This window comes from Stegodyphus dumicola, chromosome 2, assembly GCF_044657685.1.
Source record: "Stegodyphus dumicola isolate Sdum_Otavi_A_Nest chromosome 2, ASM4465768v1".
Lineage (NCBI taxonomy): Eukaryota > Metazoa > Arthropoda > Arachnida > Araneae > Eresidae > Stegodyphus > Stegodyphus dumicola.
Genome location: NC_140769.1, coordinates 181560830 through 181578956, shown reverse-complemented (window position 1 = coordinate 181578956; position 18127 = coordinate 181560830). Strand labels below are relative to the sequence as shown.

Below are 18127 nucleotides of genomic sequence, written 5' to 3'. Positions count from 1 at the left end.
CCTGACAACTGTAGAGACGTATAATACCTTAAAAATTCAAAACAAATTCAAGTTTTTGCAAGTTTTTTTTTTTTTTAAATATTTTTATTTTGACAGGCATTTTATGCATAACAAACTTGCACTTGCTCTTCTGCAATACAATACTGATTTTTCAGTATTGTAATTATTAATTTATTTTTTTAATATCGACAACTCCTTCCTATTTGTTATTATTATGATCTTTGCAAAGAAAGTACTTTAGAAACAAACTTCTCGGCTAGCTATACATCTAGACCAACTTTTCTTAAACTGTGGGTAGCAACCCCCACCTGCAGCAGGGGGTCGCCAAAAAATTTAGCAGCTTTGGTATTTCTTTTAATTATTATAATAATAATTTTACAATTACCAAATATTTTTACACAATGTATCTGAAAATAGATAAAGACAATACAGACAAAGAAAAACATTTCAATGCATTCTTTTTATAATAGAAACTTTTATTTTACTTGCTTTGCAAGTGACGCTGTCACTTCGTCTGTTACTTATTTAAAATTTACACATTGTTCTATGTCTTAAATTTCGAAATTAAAGTTAATGACATAAAACTGCAATAGTATAATACAGTACAAGTGAAAAAATTGACAGTTTCACACATGCGTGAGTCGGATTTGCGCAATGCTTATGGAATCCCACAAAATTTTCGGAAATATTAATGGGTCCTGGGGGTCACGAAAGAATCTCGGTGATAAAAAAGGTTGTGATTGAAAAAAGTTTAAGAAACCATAATCTACACTAACAGGTTATCAACATTTTTATAGCATAAATTGACCCAACTGCAACAAATGATTACTTTGCATAATATGCATTCCTCACAATATCTAACTCTAGCTTTAACATTTTTCTCACCAATTTAACAAAATATGGAGATAAATTCACCACTTATATACCAAATTTCCTCCCTTTATTATGTGCTTTTAAGTCTAGTACATCGTTTTAATATCAATCCGTTTCCTTTTATTTACATTTACTGATTACTTCACTAACATTCAAGGATGTACTTAAGGAATTTTTAAATACCAATGAAAAAGCAAAACCTTTTGTTAAGTTACTTATTTCAGAAAACATAATGGTCTTTCATAATTTATATCAATTCGAGAATAAAAAGTTTAATACAACAAATTGCAGATTAAGCTGTTCTTTTTTTAATTTCTCTTTCCTAGTTTAATAGGTAGTTCTAAAATTTTTACTTGTAACTTTTGCAAACACTATGTTATGCTGAAAACAATGACAAATCACATTCATACAAAATTTTCAATCACTTTCTCATCAGAAATAAATTTTAGAGGTTAAACATCAAAATTTTTAATGTAATCTTAATTTTAAAAATCTGAAATTTAATTCTTTTTAAAGAAGCACTGTTTTGATGATTATGATTAAATAACTCTTACATTAAAGTTCCTTAAATAATTAAAAGTACATAAACATTATATATCAAAAATTTTACATCTACCTCTGATTTTAACTATTTTAGTTATGTCAACATATTGTTGTGAGCAAGATAATGCCATCATACACAGGAGTAATGTCATAAAGCAGCAGATCAGTCAATACCAGATCAAAGGGTTAGAGTGGCCACTTGGATTCTGGATTGCAAGAGGTTTAAGTAAGGTGTGCTGTGCATATGTTAATGATAAACTATGCAAGTGCATACACATTAAAGAGCCAAAACATTATGACCACCTACTCAATACTACACTGCATGACCTTTGGCCTGCAAAACAGCTGCAACTCACTTTGGCATGGATGCCACAAGTTTTTGGTAGATGACTGGAGACATTCAAGCAGCAATCATGCAAAGTAGAGATATTCTGACATGGTGGTATTTGAGCTCTGAGCTGCCACTCCATGACATCACAAATGTGCTCCATTGAGTTAAGATCCAGCGAATTACGTGGCCAGGACATTAATCATTATGCTCCTCAAACCACTACAACACAATTCGAGCCTTGTGATATGGGATATTGTCCTGCTGGAAAATTCCATTTCCAGTTGGGCAGACCGATGCCATGTAAGGGTGCAACTGATCTGCAATTATGCTCAAATAGTCTGGAGCTTTCATGGTCTGTTGTACCATAACTAAGGGTCCAACAGAAACTCATGATAATGTCCTCCAAAGCATAATACTGCCACCACTAGCCTAAGTATGACCTGTTCAAAGGGAGGAGCAACTGTTCTCCTGGAACACGGCATACCCTGATATGACCATTGACGTGATTAATGAGAACTCATGATTCATCCGACCAGGCAAATGTCTTCCATTTATTCATGGTCCAGTCTCAATGTTCCTGGGCCCACTGTAAGCCTAGTTGATAATGATGCTTGGACAACAGAAGCGCATGAATGGGTTGTCTGCTGCACAGTATCATATCCAACAGTGTCCGCTGAACAATGTGTTCCGAAGCACCTGTACTTGGGCCTAGATTTTATTGGGCTATCAGCTGAGCCACTCTCTAGCACTGATTTTGCTGTACCAAACGGGACAGTCTCCAATGTACTTTTTCTCTGATGATGTGTGGACATCCAACACCTTGGCATCTACTGCTGGTTTCACCATCATTTATCCACTGGGCATAAATATTAATAATGGCAGATCATGAACAGCCTACCAGTTGCACAGTTTCGGAGATACTTGTTCTGAGTCTTCGAACCATTAATCTGCCCTCTACCAAATTCGCTTATGTCAGCAGCCTTTCCCATCATTTGCAAAAGTAAGTGCAAGAATGATTCCTTACCTTCTCCAGCAACAGTTAAATACCATTCCCACTTAATCACGTGCCCTCAACATAATCCAGAAGAGTTCAATGAAAAATGCAGAGATGGTCATAATGTTTTGGCTTGTCAGTGTAGAGTAATTCAAGAAAGCAATAAAGTATGCACATGATTATTGAGATAAAACTGCTTCAACAGCTGATGAATTCATTGCAGAACTGCATTTATTACCTTGTTGCAAATAAAAGATGACCCAATACTTATTAAATTAGCTTACTTCTTAAATTAGCTATTTTACTGTTATTTATTGCGAATTTAATGAGTTTTCTGGAATGACATTTATTCTGATGTAGTATGAAATTAAATTCTCAACAATACAAACACTGAATAGTCAAAATTGAATGTAAAAATGCCACAGATAATTTATTTAGAATGTTATGTAATGTAGAAAAATTGGTTTAGAAATAAAAAATTTGCTAATATATTGAAATACTTAAACGAGTGGAGATATGCAGTCTTGCAAGACTATTTTACACATTATTAAAGAAAACATTCAAATGAAATTCTTATTTAAAATTCATGCATATTTTAATATAAAATACAAAAATAATAAATAAATATATTAATGCAAATTTAAATACTTTCACATAGTCTTAGAAACTAATTTATCACATTAACCATAAAAATAAAATATTTGTCTCCGAAGAAAAAAAAATGACTGAAAAACATTTCAACAACACGAGTGTTTTAAAAAATGTCCTTTTTTTCAAATATCAGTTTTCAAAACATAAGGGAAGTTACTTACAGATATGTATTAGTTTGTGTGTAAAATGTTATAGAACTTGTAGTAGCAACCACTACCAACATGCACAGAGAAACAGGAATGAAGAGCTTTATTACATGCTTTGCACCATATTTCAATTCCTCCTCTTCATCTTCATCCCAAGATTGAAGATTAGGCCTACTGAATAATAATATTTAACAGATATAAAAGTATTACATATATACATAGAGTTTTAATTCTTTAATAACAACAAAAAATAACAAAGGAAGAAAAGAATGGAAAAATCAAATTATTATAAGCTGTTGCAATTAGTGAATATATACATCAGTGCTCCGCAACCTTTTCTCACCTGCGACGCACAAAAAATCTTTCTGGAATTTCGTGGTACACCAAAGAGTTCCGAGTTATCAAGGAAGTGCCAAAAAAATTCAAATGCTGACACACTTACAATCACACACGCAACCACACAACAGTGAAATATATAAAAACATTTAAAATAGACATTATTAAGGAAAAAAAATTGTCATTGTGTATTAAATACATGATAAAAAATTGCAAAATGTCAAATACATGTATTTGATTGCAGCACACATATATCCTACTCATGGCACCACCGGTTGCGAAACACTGATATACATCAAGGCCAAAAAAGTTCTTGCCAGACCCTTATTTTGACAACTATTGTTCATACACATACATTTCCAATAAAAAAAATACAAATATTCTTGTTGTAGCAATTTTAAATTTAATTTCTTATATACTTTCCCTCCATCTCTATATTTATGAAAACAAAGAGTCTGGATGCTTCTCTTGAACACTTTTTTTTTTTTTTTTCTTTTTCTTTTTTTCTTTTTCTCCCTTCTCAGTAGTTAATCATGCTCTAAAGTACATTGGATTAGTTATGTAAACCAAAAAGTAAAATTGCTCTAAATATTTACTCAAAGATGGATCTTTCCTTGTATGTTGTTAAGAAAGCAACACTGTCACACTACAGTTTATTAAAACTTATTGCAATGACATTCTACTGATTAAGCAAGTAAAGTTATTCTGCATACATTTTTATACTATACAAAATTTGTTCAATATGCAATTCAAAGTTTTGCACATGCTTGTCTTATTTCATCATATTTAAGAAAATATGCAACGTATGATTGAAACTCTCTTGTAAATTATTTCTTGCATTTAGAAATTCAGACTTCAGTCCATCCCTTTTTCTTGTCACCAACTATGAGAATGACATTTATTTTTAAACTACTTCCATATTTCTACAGCATATGTTGTCAAATCATCTGGTGTTACATGTGTGTATATATACATATACATGTGTGTGTGTATAATTTTCATTTCAACCTTTATTTATATATATATGTAATGATTTTTAAATGCGTAGGAACTTTAAAAGCTTACGATACTGCGTAGATGACCGAGAATATCGTAGTGGGTTGAAGGTGGTAGATAGGAAAGCAAGGAATTGAAGGTAGCATGATGATGCACTTTAGCACAACGTATCTTGAAAAATAATAATCTTTATTTTTTTTTATGCATATCAAATCATCCTTTTCCAGACAAGATGTTTCCTAATTATATTTGAATACAGTAAATTGCATTTTGAAGTATGATGTTGTTTTAAGCAAGTAAGCAGCAGCAGCATAGATAAAAAACATCTTGCCGGCAGGAGAGCTTATACGAAAAAAAGGGGGAAAATATTATAGCACTTCAGAGGAAAAAGGGTGGGACATGGAAAAGTTTCAGTTCAGAGTTTTGGTTTACAATTAATTTGATTGAACAAGAGGTATCTGCATTAAAACATTACAGAAGATAGAAAAATCTGGAACCTGTGAGAAGAGATGAATTTAGGGGCAGATCACCAAATTTAGAATGTTAATTTTGAGGTCGCCAATTATTTTTTTGAAAAAGCTATCATATTTTGTTATATCTTACATATATATATATACACACACACACACACCAAATAATGATGATCAGAATCATTTTTATATGACTTACATTTTTAATATACTTCTCGTAGTATTATTCATTTTATTTTCACAAATCACAAAATCATCTTTGTTACATTTCTTGGGTTCTACTACTGCTCTTACCGCAAAAGAAGCTCAGCATGCCAGTTTTTCGCCTCCCTTTCTGTGCCACAATCAACTGCTTAAATAGAGAAATTTTTCTTTACAGACTGAATACTGCATGCAAAGATTAGATCATTGAGTTAGATCAGTAATAAAGAACAAAAATAATTACTCCTTCACCTCAGTATTCTTTCCTTCAACATCAATTTAAATAGCATTTTTCATCATCATCATAAACTTTATTTAGCCAATTTCCAAAAACTATTGTCTATTTGAAGGAACATTAACCAGATCTTAGATTATTCAATTGAATTCTGCATTTTTAAAAATATTAACAGCAAAGTTATGAACATAAAAAATGTCTGCTACATTCTTCCAATCATGTTTCTGAGAAATTGTTGATACATTATATGAAAATATAAACCTTTCAGTTCTACTGAAAATTCAAAGTTTTGTATAACTGTTTGTAACAAATGCTTCTGCTCTCATTATTTTAGTTAGAAATCCCAACCGCATATCAGGAATACTAGCTTAACTTATGGTTTGCATATTTTCATGGCAGTTTTTCAAATGTTTCAATTTTTACTGCACTTTTGATTGAAATGTTGCTACAGTATTTGCACTTAACTTTTACACCCACATACTTAAAATCCATTGAAAGTTAGTATGCAACAAGCTTTTCTTCAGATACTAGTGCCATGCTTATAGATAGATGTATTAAAATCAGAACAAACAGCAATTTTTACTCAATATTTAATTTTTTTCTGATTATAAAATCAATAGTATTTTCCTTCCGACTAACCAGATAAGCATTAATTATTCTCAAACTAAAGAATAAAATGAAATCATGTGATAAACCAATGAACTGGAGTTTGTTAACCTTCCATACTGGGTTTCAACAAGCAAAAACAAACCATTTTATTATCAGTAGAGAGAAGATGAGAGGAGAAACAGAAGGTGAAGTTTTGAGCTACTTTTCTCCAAATGTAAGCAGAGTTTATTGTACAAGATAATTTATTTTCCCTCTTTATATATTCATTTTTATTAAGATGCATTGTTAGTTCTAATAAAAAATAAATGCATTGGTGGAAAAAAAGAGGGAATTAAGGAACATATTTTTGTTTTACTACTGTTGTAATGGAATAAAATATACTATACAGACACATTAATGTTATATGTTCACATTCTGGTATACTTTCATAAAAAGTTACACGTTGAAATATTTTGATAAGAATTCTTTAATCGTCAATTACCAAAGACATATCACAGATTAAATTTTGTTTCCTGTGACCTAAAAGAAATTTACATTTGAACAATAACTTACAGATCATATAAATATTGTGCTGATGATATTCTGAACAAGAGCCATAATGTCATTACCATTTTATTTTCAAAGCATACTGATAAGTACAGTACTGGAAATTAATAATGCAAATCAAAAAGAGGAAAAGCCAATAAGCCAAAAAAAGGCCAGATTTCTTACCAAAAAAAATTAATATAGTAAAAGCTTGACTATCCAGCATTCGAGTAGCCAGAAAGCTCAAGTAACTGAAATATTTAAGAATTTTTTAAACAAAAAATTACGCCTTTGAGAAACTTGTAAAAGCATTTTGCAAAAGACACATTTAAGACTCAGAATCCCACTTATAACATTTAAAATGTGAATGCAATTACACATTTCAATTTAAGATGTTGCTGTCAAATAATCATAAGATCTAAGTTAATAAATAATCATAAGTCTCTATATCTTAAAGAAGGATACCTGGGTTAACTGCTTTGACTTTCCCTTGCAGTTAGAAAATATGATTAGTTATGGGATTTTAGTATCAAGAAAAGTTGCATTAATCAGCATACTATGCAATTTTACTTCAAAATGTATAAATAGAAGCAATGCATCACAAAAAAAATTATAATAACTAATTTAAATTCTGTATACGACATATTCTTAACTCACATCTGTTAATCATCTATAAAAAGTGGTTTGTTTTTTCAAATTTTTGGCAGTATGGTTGGTGTAAGTTTGGCAGCATCTCCATTTGCTTTCATTATTGATGGAACTTTTACAATTGGTTACTGCTTTCAGTTGTTAGCAGAACATTATGACCAAATGTGAATTGGCCTATGAAAATACATCAATTTTTATGTCTAAAATGCTCCCCCCCCCAAAAAAAAAATCTTACATAATATTAAATGCAGGCTTTTAATAACAAAGACACTAATTTTATAATTTCAGACCAATTTTTTTTCTTCCATTCACCTGGCATTGCAATTTTTATACACTCCATTATTTGACATTTAGCATTTCCTGAAGTTGGTCAAACTTAGAATATAAATAAAAACCAGTTGGTGTAGGTTTTTTTAATAAGATCAGCTTTTGCACAAGGAATAATAATAAATGACAGTTTGCACTTAAAAAATGGTTGCATGCAAGACTCATCGTATACAATTCTATTTGTCAAGTTGGAAGGATTAACTGCCCCGATAATTGAAGACTTAAAAAGTCTATGTTATACTATCTGGTGTTGTTTTTCATGAATGCTACAATAAATGTATAGGTACAAGAATGTCTTTGCGCATTTGATACATAACAAGATAAAGTGAATATCTTATGGTTGCTTATCAATTATTCCACTTTACATTTCCAATTTTTTTGGCATCAAGAATCTTTTTAGTGGCAGAACATCATCAGTGACATTTTAGTTATCTTAATCAAATTATCTCTAACTATGAAAAGTTGTAATATTCTTCTTCATTTAAACAATTAGCATTTAACAAAAAGTAAATATATCATATAGATTTTGCTGTGATTAAAATCAGAAATTACAGTTAGAGATAGTTTGATAAAGGTTGCTAAAATGTCGCTGATGATGCTCTGTCTATTAAAAATTTTTGATGACAAAACTTTTTTGCCGAGAAAATGAAAATGTAAGCTAAGATAACCAATTGAATTGATGTACTGAAACTGCTTGATTGAACCAATGTAATTGAAACTGATGTATTGGAAGATCAGAAGAAATAAAGCAAGTTATTGTAAGCAGACTATCCCTTTTATAGCTCTCCCCCCCCCCACACACACACATACGGGAAAAAACTAGAGCTAAGAAACAGTTAAAGATTACCAAAATGAAACTAGAGAAGCACTGTGGCCAAACAAAATCAAAACACTACTTATGTGTTATCATAACCACCTTAGTAGAAGTTGGCAAATTTTCAGAATGAGCCAAACTCTGCAGCCATATGCATAACAATTCTTCAAGTAACCATGCTCCTGAAAAATCCTCTAGTCAAGCAACATTGCCATTTTCACATGTGTTCTTTCTGTTGTATTCCAACAGCTTTTATAAGGAAATCATATTTTATGCACTTGTGGAATTTACCAGCAGTGTAAGAATTGCAGTAAAATTTCTTCAGAAATGCAGAATTTACATGTAAAATCTCTAAACAGAGATGCCTTTGGTAGGTAGCCGATGTTAACGGAATTCGGGAGATGTCATATTTCTGTTTTTTTTTTTTTTTTTTGTGTGTGTGTGTGTGTGTAAGCAGATCATTGTGGGGATGAAAATAGTGCAAAAAAATGGGAGGAAAAAAAAAAAAAAAAAGTTGTGAAAATCAAAAACTTGCACTTGATAAGTAACTTTTACTTTTTCATCTGTAAAAAAATTTTCAAATTGTGAAAAAGGTGAATGAATATATATGCAACTACCAAAAAACATTCTGGCACCAACAATTTGTTGTCAGGCCTATGCTAGTTAGCATAACAAATAAGTATCCAAAATACTTTTAGAAGTTAATTAGACTGACAAAAAGTGCCCTTCGTTTTGCTGAACTTTGGGTAATATTTTAAACATCCTAGAAAGGATATCATCAGGACTAGGAGCAGCAGAAAAAATTTTAGGACTATCAAAAGAGCATTTTAACAGTATAGAGAGTTTCTGCACAACTACCACTTCCAATACATGTAGAATCTGAATTCCATGAAAATATTATGAATTATCTAAATGATATTTTAGCCGCTATAACATCAAAATAAATTAATTTAAATATAATTACATAAATACAACAAGCATATATATTAAATAACGCAGGAGGCTTTGGACAGCTCTAAATTCTTTGTTCTATGTTCTTCATTCAAAGTCATCACATTAAAAAATACAGTTTCTGTTTAAAAAATATTTAAAGAACTTTTTAAAATTTCAAAAAAGAAAAGATTCGAAATGAACTTCAAGGCTTGAAGGAGTAAAAGAATACCAAGAAACATTAAAATTTCTATACATGATTGGATGGTTAGGTTTGTAAAAAATTCATAAACAATATCTCTCTTTGAATTTGATATTTTAAACTTAAGTTGTTCTTGCTGAGTACAATTACAGTAAAGTAAGCACATGCAAAAGTGATTTCATTATGTGTTGCAGAATGCGTTATTCAGCAATTTTTATTTCATACATACTATCTTCATTTTCCACTTGCTTTGCTGATCACTTTCTGTGCAATATTCTTAGTCCATTATCAATAACATTTTATGAATCTACAATTTCTTCAGCTATTCTTTGTGCCAGGCTTTAGAAGAAAAAAGAATATTGCATAATTTTCCCCTTCCTTGATGTGTTCAGAGAACGAGCTTCCCTAAATTTCAAAATGGATTCTTGCTCATAACGATTGTTTTCATCTTACTAACAAACACAAACTCTTGCAAACTACCTCCTTATCTCACGCCGACCTTCACTTCTAATTGTTGAACTTTAATGCCAGCCTAATACAAGAACCAACCAATCATAAACTGACATCCAATCTGCAATTTCACTAAGTCAGCCAAATATTCACCTTCTTTAATTATTAATTCCTAACAGAACTTTATTTAGGACTGAGAATTCATAGTTAGAAGAAATTTATTTTGACGCGTGAGTACTACAAGTACACTGTAATGCGAAATTTTGGAACCATGGGGGAGAGAAAATAATCATATTTACATAGCAAAATTTTAATTAAATTTTTTAAGTTACTTGCAATTAATGGTGTCACATCTGCCAATACTCAGTTTAATGTTGATCCTAATTTGATTTAATACTTAAAACAAGAAGATGCACTAAGGAAGACAAATTTAGAGCAGACCAAGAACTAGAAAATTTCCAGAAACTGATATTGAACTGCTGAATTATGTGACAGTGGAAAAAAAAAAAAAAAAAAAAAAAAAAAAAAAAAAAAAAAAAACATAAGTGGCATAACTGTGTCACATTAAATGATATAAATAAAATTTAGAGATGAAGAGAAGAGAAGAAATTATATTACAGCCCAACAATTTAAAATGAGCAAAGGATAGATTAATATGTAAGAAACAGGTTTCTACTCTGTTCAACAGATGGTAGTGCTTATCAAGCACATTTTGTAATTTTACCTTGTTACTGAGCATGTACTGTCAGTGTCAATCGAAAATATATTTTAGTGGTGGTTAAGATATCGTAGCACGAAGCTTCATGCAAAATATGATCTGAAAATAAAAGTATTTACTTTTGTAAAATGGTATTCTTTATTCCCAAACATGATGCACAGGGTATGTGCAGGATCTATAATCTGTTCTTGAATACATTGTGGTAGTGATTACCATATTGTGAGATGAAACGAATTCAGTTTAAGGAGAAGAACAATGCTTACACAATGGCTACCTAAGGTTTGTGAAAAAAAGATGTTAGACTTTCTCAGGTTCAGGATCCAGCAAAAGATTACAATTACAGTCTTAGAAGCATAGGAAATCTAGATGCATAGAAACAAACTCTTGGATTAATTTACACTCTATAACAAAACAAAATCAACGGACCAAGAAGGAGTTGTCAGATGGAGCAAAAATTGGTGGATAGCAAGATTATGTACAGAATAGAAAATGATTAAATTTCAGAACAATTGAATGATTTATTTCAGAGTCACATAGTTACAAAGTACTATATTATGTACTTATGATAGTATGAGCTCAATAAGGTATTGACCCACCTCCAGCCTGAGTGCAAGCTGCCACACAGCGTGGCATAGATTGACAAAGCTCCCAGATGGTCTCCTGCAGTATTTCTTGCCAAATTTGCTCCAATTTTTGGGCTAGGTCATCAACATTCCCTGATAGATGCAGTAGCCTTCCCATCATATCCCAGACATGCTCAATGGGTCATTTTGCTGGCCAAGGAAGTGTTTGACAAGCTGTAAGACAGTTCATAGCAATACGTGCCGTATGTGGTTTGGCATTATCTTGCTGAAAAATAAGGCCAGGATACTGCAAAAGGAACAGTAGCAAAACGGGTCTCAGAATGTCGTAGACGTACCGCTGAGATGTAAGTGTGCTTCTAATGATGACCAAAGAAGTCCGGCTATCAATGGAAATGGTATCCCAGACCATAATGCCTGGTTGAGGGCCTGTGTGGCATGCAATAGTGAAAGCAGGATCAGCATGCTGTTTCTAAACACGTCTTCGATGATCATCATGACACAGTTGGAAGTAGGATTCATCGCTAAAAACTACATCCCCAGTCAGTGAGATTTCGCTCCATCAGCCATCTGTGAATGGTCATGGTGGACACTCATGTCTGATGGTTGCGATGAATCAGCTGCTGACAACCACTCTGCCCTCCCGATCTATTTTGGAACTAGGTCGACCATTATCATCATGACGCTGAAATCTGCTATTGTCTACCCATTCTTGCCAGCATCTTCTAATCGCAGCATCACTTCTAATCACTAATGTGAGTCAAGACTCTTATGTCAAGCAATTCTCCGATTTTCCCAAATTGCCTCTTTCAATCCAGTGATACGAACCATTTCAAACTCTAAAGTTGCTCGTAATGAGCTCAAATCTTGCAGGGAGGCATTTTTTCAGTCATTGAAAGGTATCCTAAATCACAATGCAAGAGAAATTTTTAACAACAGTTCAAGAACAGCTCCTTATATACATCTGCTGGATGTGCAGTTCCAATGCGCTGGAGATTGCATTATTCATTCATTGGACACCAAATTTTAATCAGTTGCATATTTGGTCAAAACATTTATGCATACAAAATTTCAGAGCAATTGGATGATTCCTTATTGGTGCAGCGATTTTTTTTTTCTTCTTTTTGTTTGTTTGTTTGTTTGTTTGTTATAGAATGTATATGCCTAATAACATTGTGGTTAATCAAAAGAATTTCCTGGAAGATGTTTAAAAAAAAAGAGAGAGAGCAGAGCATACACCATTCTGTCATTATTCCAGAAGGGCTTACTTCATTTCTGGAACCATCGAATGTATCAATGAATAAACCATCCAAAGACTATCTCTGAAAATTTTACAATGAGTGCCAGTAAGGTCAAACAATTTTACCAGAATTGGAAAAATCCAGAGACCTTCCATTAAACTGACTAGCTTGTGGATTTGGGGATACATGGGCTCTGATTTATTAAGCAATAATAATGAAGAGCTCTGACTAAATGGGGATATTTAATGCACTCAAAATCATTACATGTAGGAAGACAGATTTAGTGCTAATGAAAACAATGACAATAATAAAAGTTGTAGCAGGTGATGAGAGACAGTAATTCGAGCAACAATGAATGATTTGAGGTCTAAGGAGTAGCAAGGACAACAATAAGATACAATAAGGACAACAATAAGGCGAAATTCAAGTTACAGGGAAGTAAAAATGAAGATATTTTATTAGATACTGTAATGTTAATAATGTTTACTGGAATAAAGGGTACTATTTCGTTCTGAGGACCGTAAAAAAATTGCAGCGAAAATGTAAAAGCGCCAAATCTAGCAAACGCGCCCATTTAACAGCACACGAAATCTACCGTACCCGCTGATTTCAGATTGCGTAAGTTTATACAGTTCTATATTTCTTAAAACGCCATTGAAATGCTAGTTTAATTTTTAAATCCTTTTTTTATTTTAAATTCTTTTTTGATATCTTATGGATTTAACAATGTGGAAATTGGCCATGACAAAAAGTGTGCAATAGAATTTTGGGTAAAGTGCAGAATCACCCACTGCTCGACATGTTTTTAAGAATTGCACATACTCGGTATCCATGCACACATTAACCTACTTTCACTTCAAAAAAAAAAAAAAAAAATCCCAGAATTGCACAAAAATGGCACTGTGCACACCCTTGACTTTATCTATGTACACATCGACCTATTTTCACTTAAAAAGTAAAAGAAAATTGACAAAAGTCCAATTGTTTTTACCCTTGTAAAAAGCAGCAAACAAATAACTGGACGATTCTGCACTTTACCGAGAATTGTTTCAAAGAAAAGGCATCATTCATTATAGAAAATTATGTTTGAACAACCAACGAGATGAAACTATGCTTTAGCGATAACTTGGCAGCAAAATAGCAATGCAAGCATCCATTCAGTTATGTTTAGCAAAATAAATTATAATAATGATTTAAAATAGTTATTTACTCTTATGCTTTAATTCAGTCATGTTTAGCCTTCTTTATATAAATTATAATAATAAAAAAGTATTACATGATATTAACCTTTCATCTAAATTAAAACATCAATGTTAAATAGTTATTTACTATTATACTTCCTTTTTTGTGTTAGGGTTGGCGCAATTATTTTTGGCAGCACTGCCATCAACAATAGTATGCTGATTTTTTACGGAACTCAAAACCAAATACAGTTTTCTTTTAAAGAAATAATATTGTGATAAATATATGTAGTTTATATAAGCCCAATTTTTATTTGTTAGGTTATTACTGTAATTGCGTCCTTTGCAAATTAAACTATTCACATAATTTTCTCCTCTCAGTTTTTGAGCAATAATATTAGTAAAAGAAAGGGAGGAATATCTGTAGAAATACAGTAATACTTTTATATAATTTTTTATGTGGAAATTATATAAAAGTATTCATCTATACATTCATCTGCGAAAAAATTACAGCCTGTGATAGAACTAATGTACATAATACATTGGTTTATTATGTCCCTGTAAAAATTTTTTCATGGGTGTTAATCACGGATAAAACTAATATATTTATGTGCTAGGGTTATGTCTTAATTTCCAATATAAATTTTACATTAAAAATAACACTAGCTATTTTTCTACTTTTTGTTACCATTATGTTACATTACCTAGCATTTATTATTCAGATGAAATCATAAACCTAAAATTATTCATGCAGCCTGGTAAATGCCAGTTCTCAATGATGCTGTTATTTAACACTGCAGTACTTATTTATCTCTCAAATTAAAACTGTACATTGCTAAATTACCCAAGTGGGACAAAATACAAATCTTGATAATTTCTAACTTTATTTTTCAATATCTCTAATTGATACAATTTATGAAACACCTCTGCATCATTAGTGCAATACATTTAAAAAAAAAAAAAAAAAAAAAGATGTTTAGAATAACACAGAATAATCGTTTGCAAGCCATTTAACACAATTAATTTTTCATTAATTTAAATGATATAAAAAGATATATTTACAGCTTTTTTTCATTAACTAGCTAGTAATAAACATTTTGAACAATAAAACTGTATTCAATCTCACAAGAGGGAAAACTCACCTATGGACCCTTGGTGACCGATTCACCAGCTGAGTGCTGACTACAGAATCTTCTGAATGAGTGTGACTAGATTCTCCATCTCGAAAAGCCACGTCAACACTGGCTGGTCCATTTGGCTGATGCTGCATTTATATCACAAACAAAAAAAAAAACAAAAAAAGATTTTTACAATATCGGAAATTAAAATTATAGTAACTGATTCAAAAAAATCAAGATGCAAAGAGATCTAATTATCACCATGAAAAGCAAATTACTTTATCACAGTTGTACCGCTTAATAAAATCAATCACTTATTGAATCAAAACCCAAAGAACAAATTCAAATGAATACAGTATCATTATAAAATAACCACTTAATAAAATTACTTTTGAAATTATAAAGACAAACACCCAAGTTTGTGTTTCAAGTTTAGAGATTTTGCTCAAAGTCAATTCACTTTTGCACATGGAGGTGCAAATGCTAGAATTTCCTTATTTGGGATTGTCAAAAACCTTCAAGTCTGTATTTCAAGGCCAGTGATTTCATTCATGATTGATTCACTTTTACACGTGGAGCTGCAAATGCTAGAATTTTTTTATCTGGACCAAACATGGGTGGGGGTAGATTACAAGAGGTTTGTCAGAATTGGTTGAGACCAGCTGGGGGAAAGGAGAAATATAAAAAAAAGGCATGTGAGGAAGAATCTGTATAAAAAAAATTGTCTTTTTTTTTTTTGTTCACACAGTTCATTCATTTCACACATCCACATCATGCTTTCGGTTGTGCCTCAAAATGTCCAAATGCAAAGATTTGAGCATAAAAGATGAAGAATTGTCTGAAGCTGTCTGAAGGACATCGAGCATTTGCCTGTGACTTAAAACAACAATAAGAATACTTGGATGATAAACAATATTTTTAGTGATTTTCTTATAAAGTGGGATGGAGAACTTGAGCAAGAAAAAGTGACGCTCTTGTTAGATAATTACACTGCCCATCCAACTGATCTCTCGATGAAGAACATAAAATTAGTTTTCTTTCCTCCTAACACAACTTCCATTCTTCAGCCATTAGATCAGGGTTTATAAAAGCATTCAGCAACAAAGCATTCACAAGCATAGTTTATAAAAGCATTCACAAGCATAGTTTATAAAAGCATTCACAAGCATTCAGTCATTACAGGAAGGAAGTGGTTCAAAATATCATTAATGAAATTGATATGACTGATGTAGTTTATTTTTCTAAGTACACTATTAAGTCAATTTCTCTCTTTGATGCCATGCATGCTACTTTAAATATGTGGGATGAAGTAACTCCGTTAAACAATTTCGAATTGTTTTATAAAAGCCAGCTTCCATCCAAAGCAAATTTCTGGAAACTCTCAAGATGTAGCAGAAGAGAAGGATGAAGAAATGCTTGATGAGATCTTCCTCAAATATTTGAGAATCGATGAAAATACCTAGACTTGTTACCAAAAGAAGAAAAAGAGTGTTGCAGCGATCATTGAAATTATCAGAGAAAACAAAGGAATTGGTGAAAATGAAAGTGAGTCCGGAGATAAAAATCCCAATCCAGTACCAACAGCTCGACACACACTAAAAATGTTGAGAAGAATGCTTGAACTTAAATGCAGACATACAGACAGTTACAAGCAATGTCATGTCTTGCAAACCACTGTTGAAAAGCTACTAACAAGAAATATGTAACAAACTCGGATAAATTTTTAAATAATGTTTGACATGCTTACATATTGTATCGATCTGTGTAACAGGTTGAAATAATTGCAGTTTTTCTGAACAAAGAAGGCTTCTGTCATCCACGTAAAAAAATAATGAAAGTTTTATAAAAAAAAGGGTATGTAACTTGCATATTAAGCAGTACATTGAAAAAAAGTATTAATCTCAACAATATGGCCATATGCAAGGAGAGAGATGTTCAGCTATCATCTCTCTCCTTGCACATTTCATTCATAAAATTTTCATGAAATCTTACATAAAATAAGTCTATTTTCAAAATTTTTATTTTTATATCCCCCTCCTCTCAAAATATCCAACCTTGTACTCTAACCAAAATGAAATCCTGTACATCGCCCTATGCATTAAAATTGGTATGTCTCAGTCACTAAAACTAAAGTAAAAGTGTAAACAATAGTTTTAATGAATATTATTTTCGTTTCGAGAAATTTTTAATGAATTTTATAATTATTTTATTGCATCATTTTTAATGAAGTTACATTAATCTTCTTTATGTTACAGGATGTTTTTATTCGCAATATTACCATTAAATAACTAATACAATCTGAAAACTATAATCATACGGTTATATTAGTTAATCAGCTAATAAAATTGGGTAATATCATATTAAATTGTGCTGTAATTTATTTACGTCTATTAACACAAAACTGGGTTCTTCTGAAAATTTTTACTTTCAACAAGATATTATACAAACATAAAATAATTTTTACCATAAATAGAAAATATTTGAATATATAAAGTAACAGGGGAAATAAAACTTATAAAAATAAAAAATTTCCCTTAATTTTTTATTTTTGAAATTTACATTGCTCGTGTCCCACAACACGTTTTCTCTATAAATATCTATCAGTTGAAAAATTTGAATTTCGCTCCAATGAAATAGCACTATTTATTATTTATTCCAAAATGAGGAGAAAAGCATGTGATCACTCAAAGCAACCTTATTGGCTAGAGACACCGATTTTATTGTACACTAGTGAGCAGTGAACACTGGATCCGAAATCGTAGGAAAAAACATGATCGATTTTTGGCGCATGCACAGATCCTTAAAATTGTTGCTCTACAAGAAAGTCAGCTGGGAAAATCGCTACGTGTAGATGGGCCTTTAAAGATTCATTACTATAACTGATATTTTATTGCTACTACAAAGCATAGAGTAAAAATTAATTTTCAGATCGAAGGCAAATCCCGAAGAACAGGAAATTGTCTGTTGACAATACCAGCATTTTCCTTTTTTTTTAAAATCTAATTTG

The 18127-nt window shown here is 31.5% G+C and overlaps 1 protein-coding gene across 2 annotated transcripts in view; it reads right to left on the bottom strand.

Moving 5' to 3' along the window:
- Psn (presenilin) overlaps nucleotides 1-18127 on the bottom strand; it is a 52689-nt gene that overhangs the window by 23618 nt on the left and 10944 nt on the right. Inside the window, exons 3-4 of one of the 2 annotated variants that reach the window (XM_035360180.2) lie at nucleotides 15145-15266; nucleotides 3554-3712 (exon numbers count right to left, since the gene is read on the bottom strand). In XM_035360180.2, coding sequence (XP_035216071.1) covers nucleotides 3554-3712; nucleotides 15145-15266 — 281 coding nt within the window. The remainder of the gene's footprint in view (nucleotides 1-3553; nucleotides 3713-15144; nucleotides 15267-18127) is intronic. The other variant, XM_035360182.2, reaches the window with a different exon arrangement.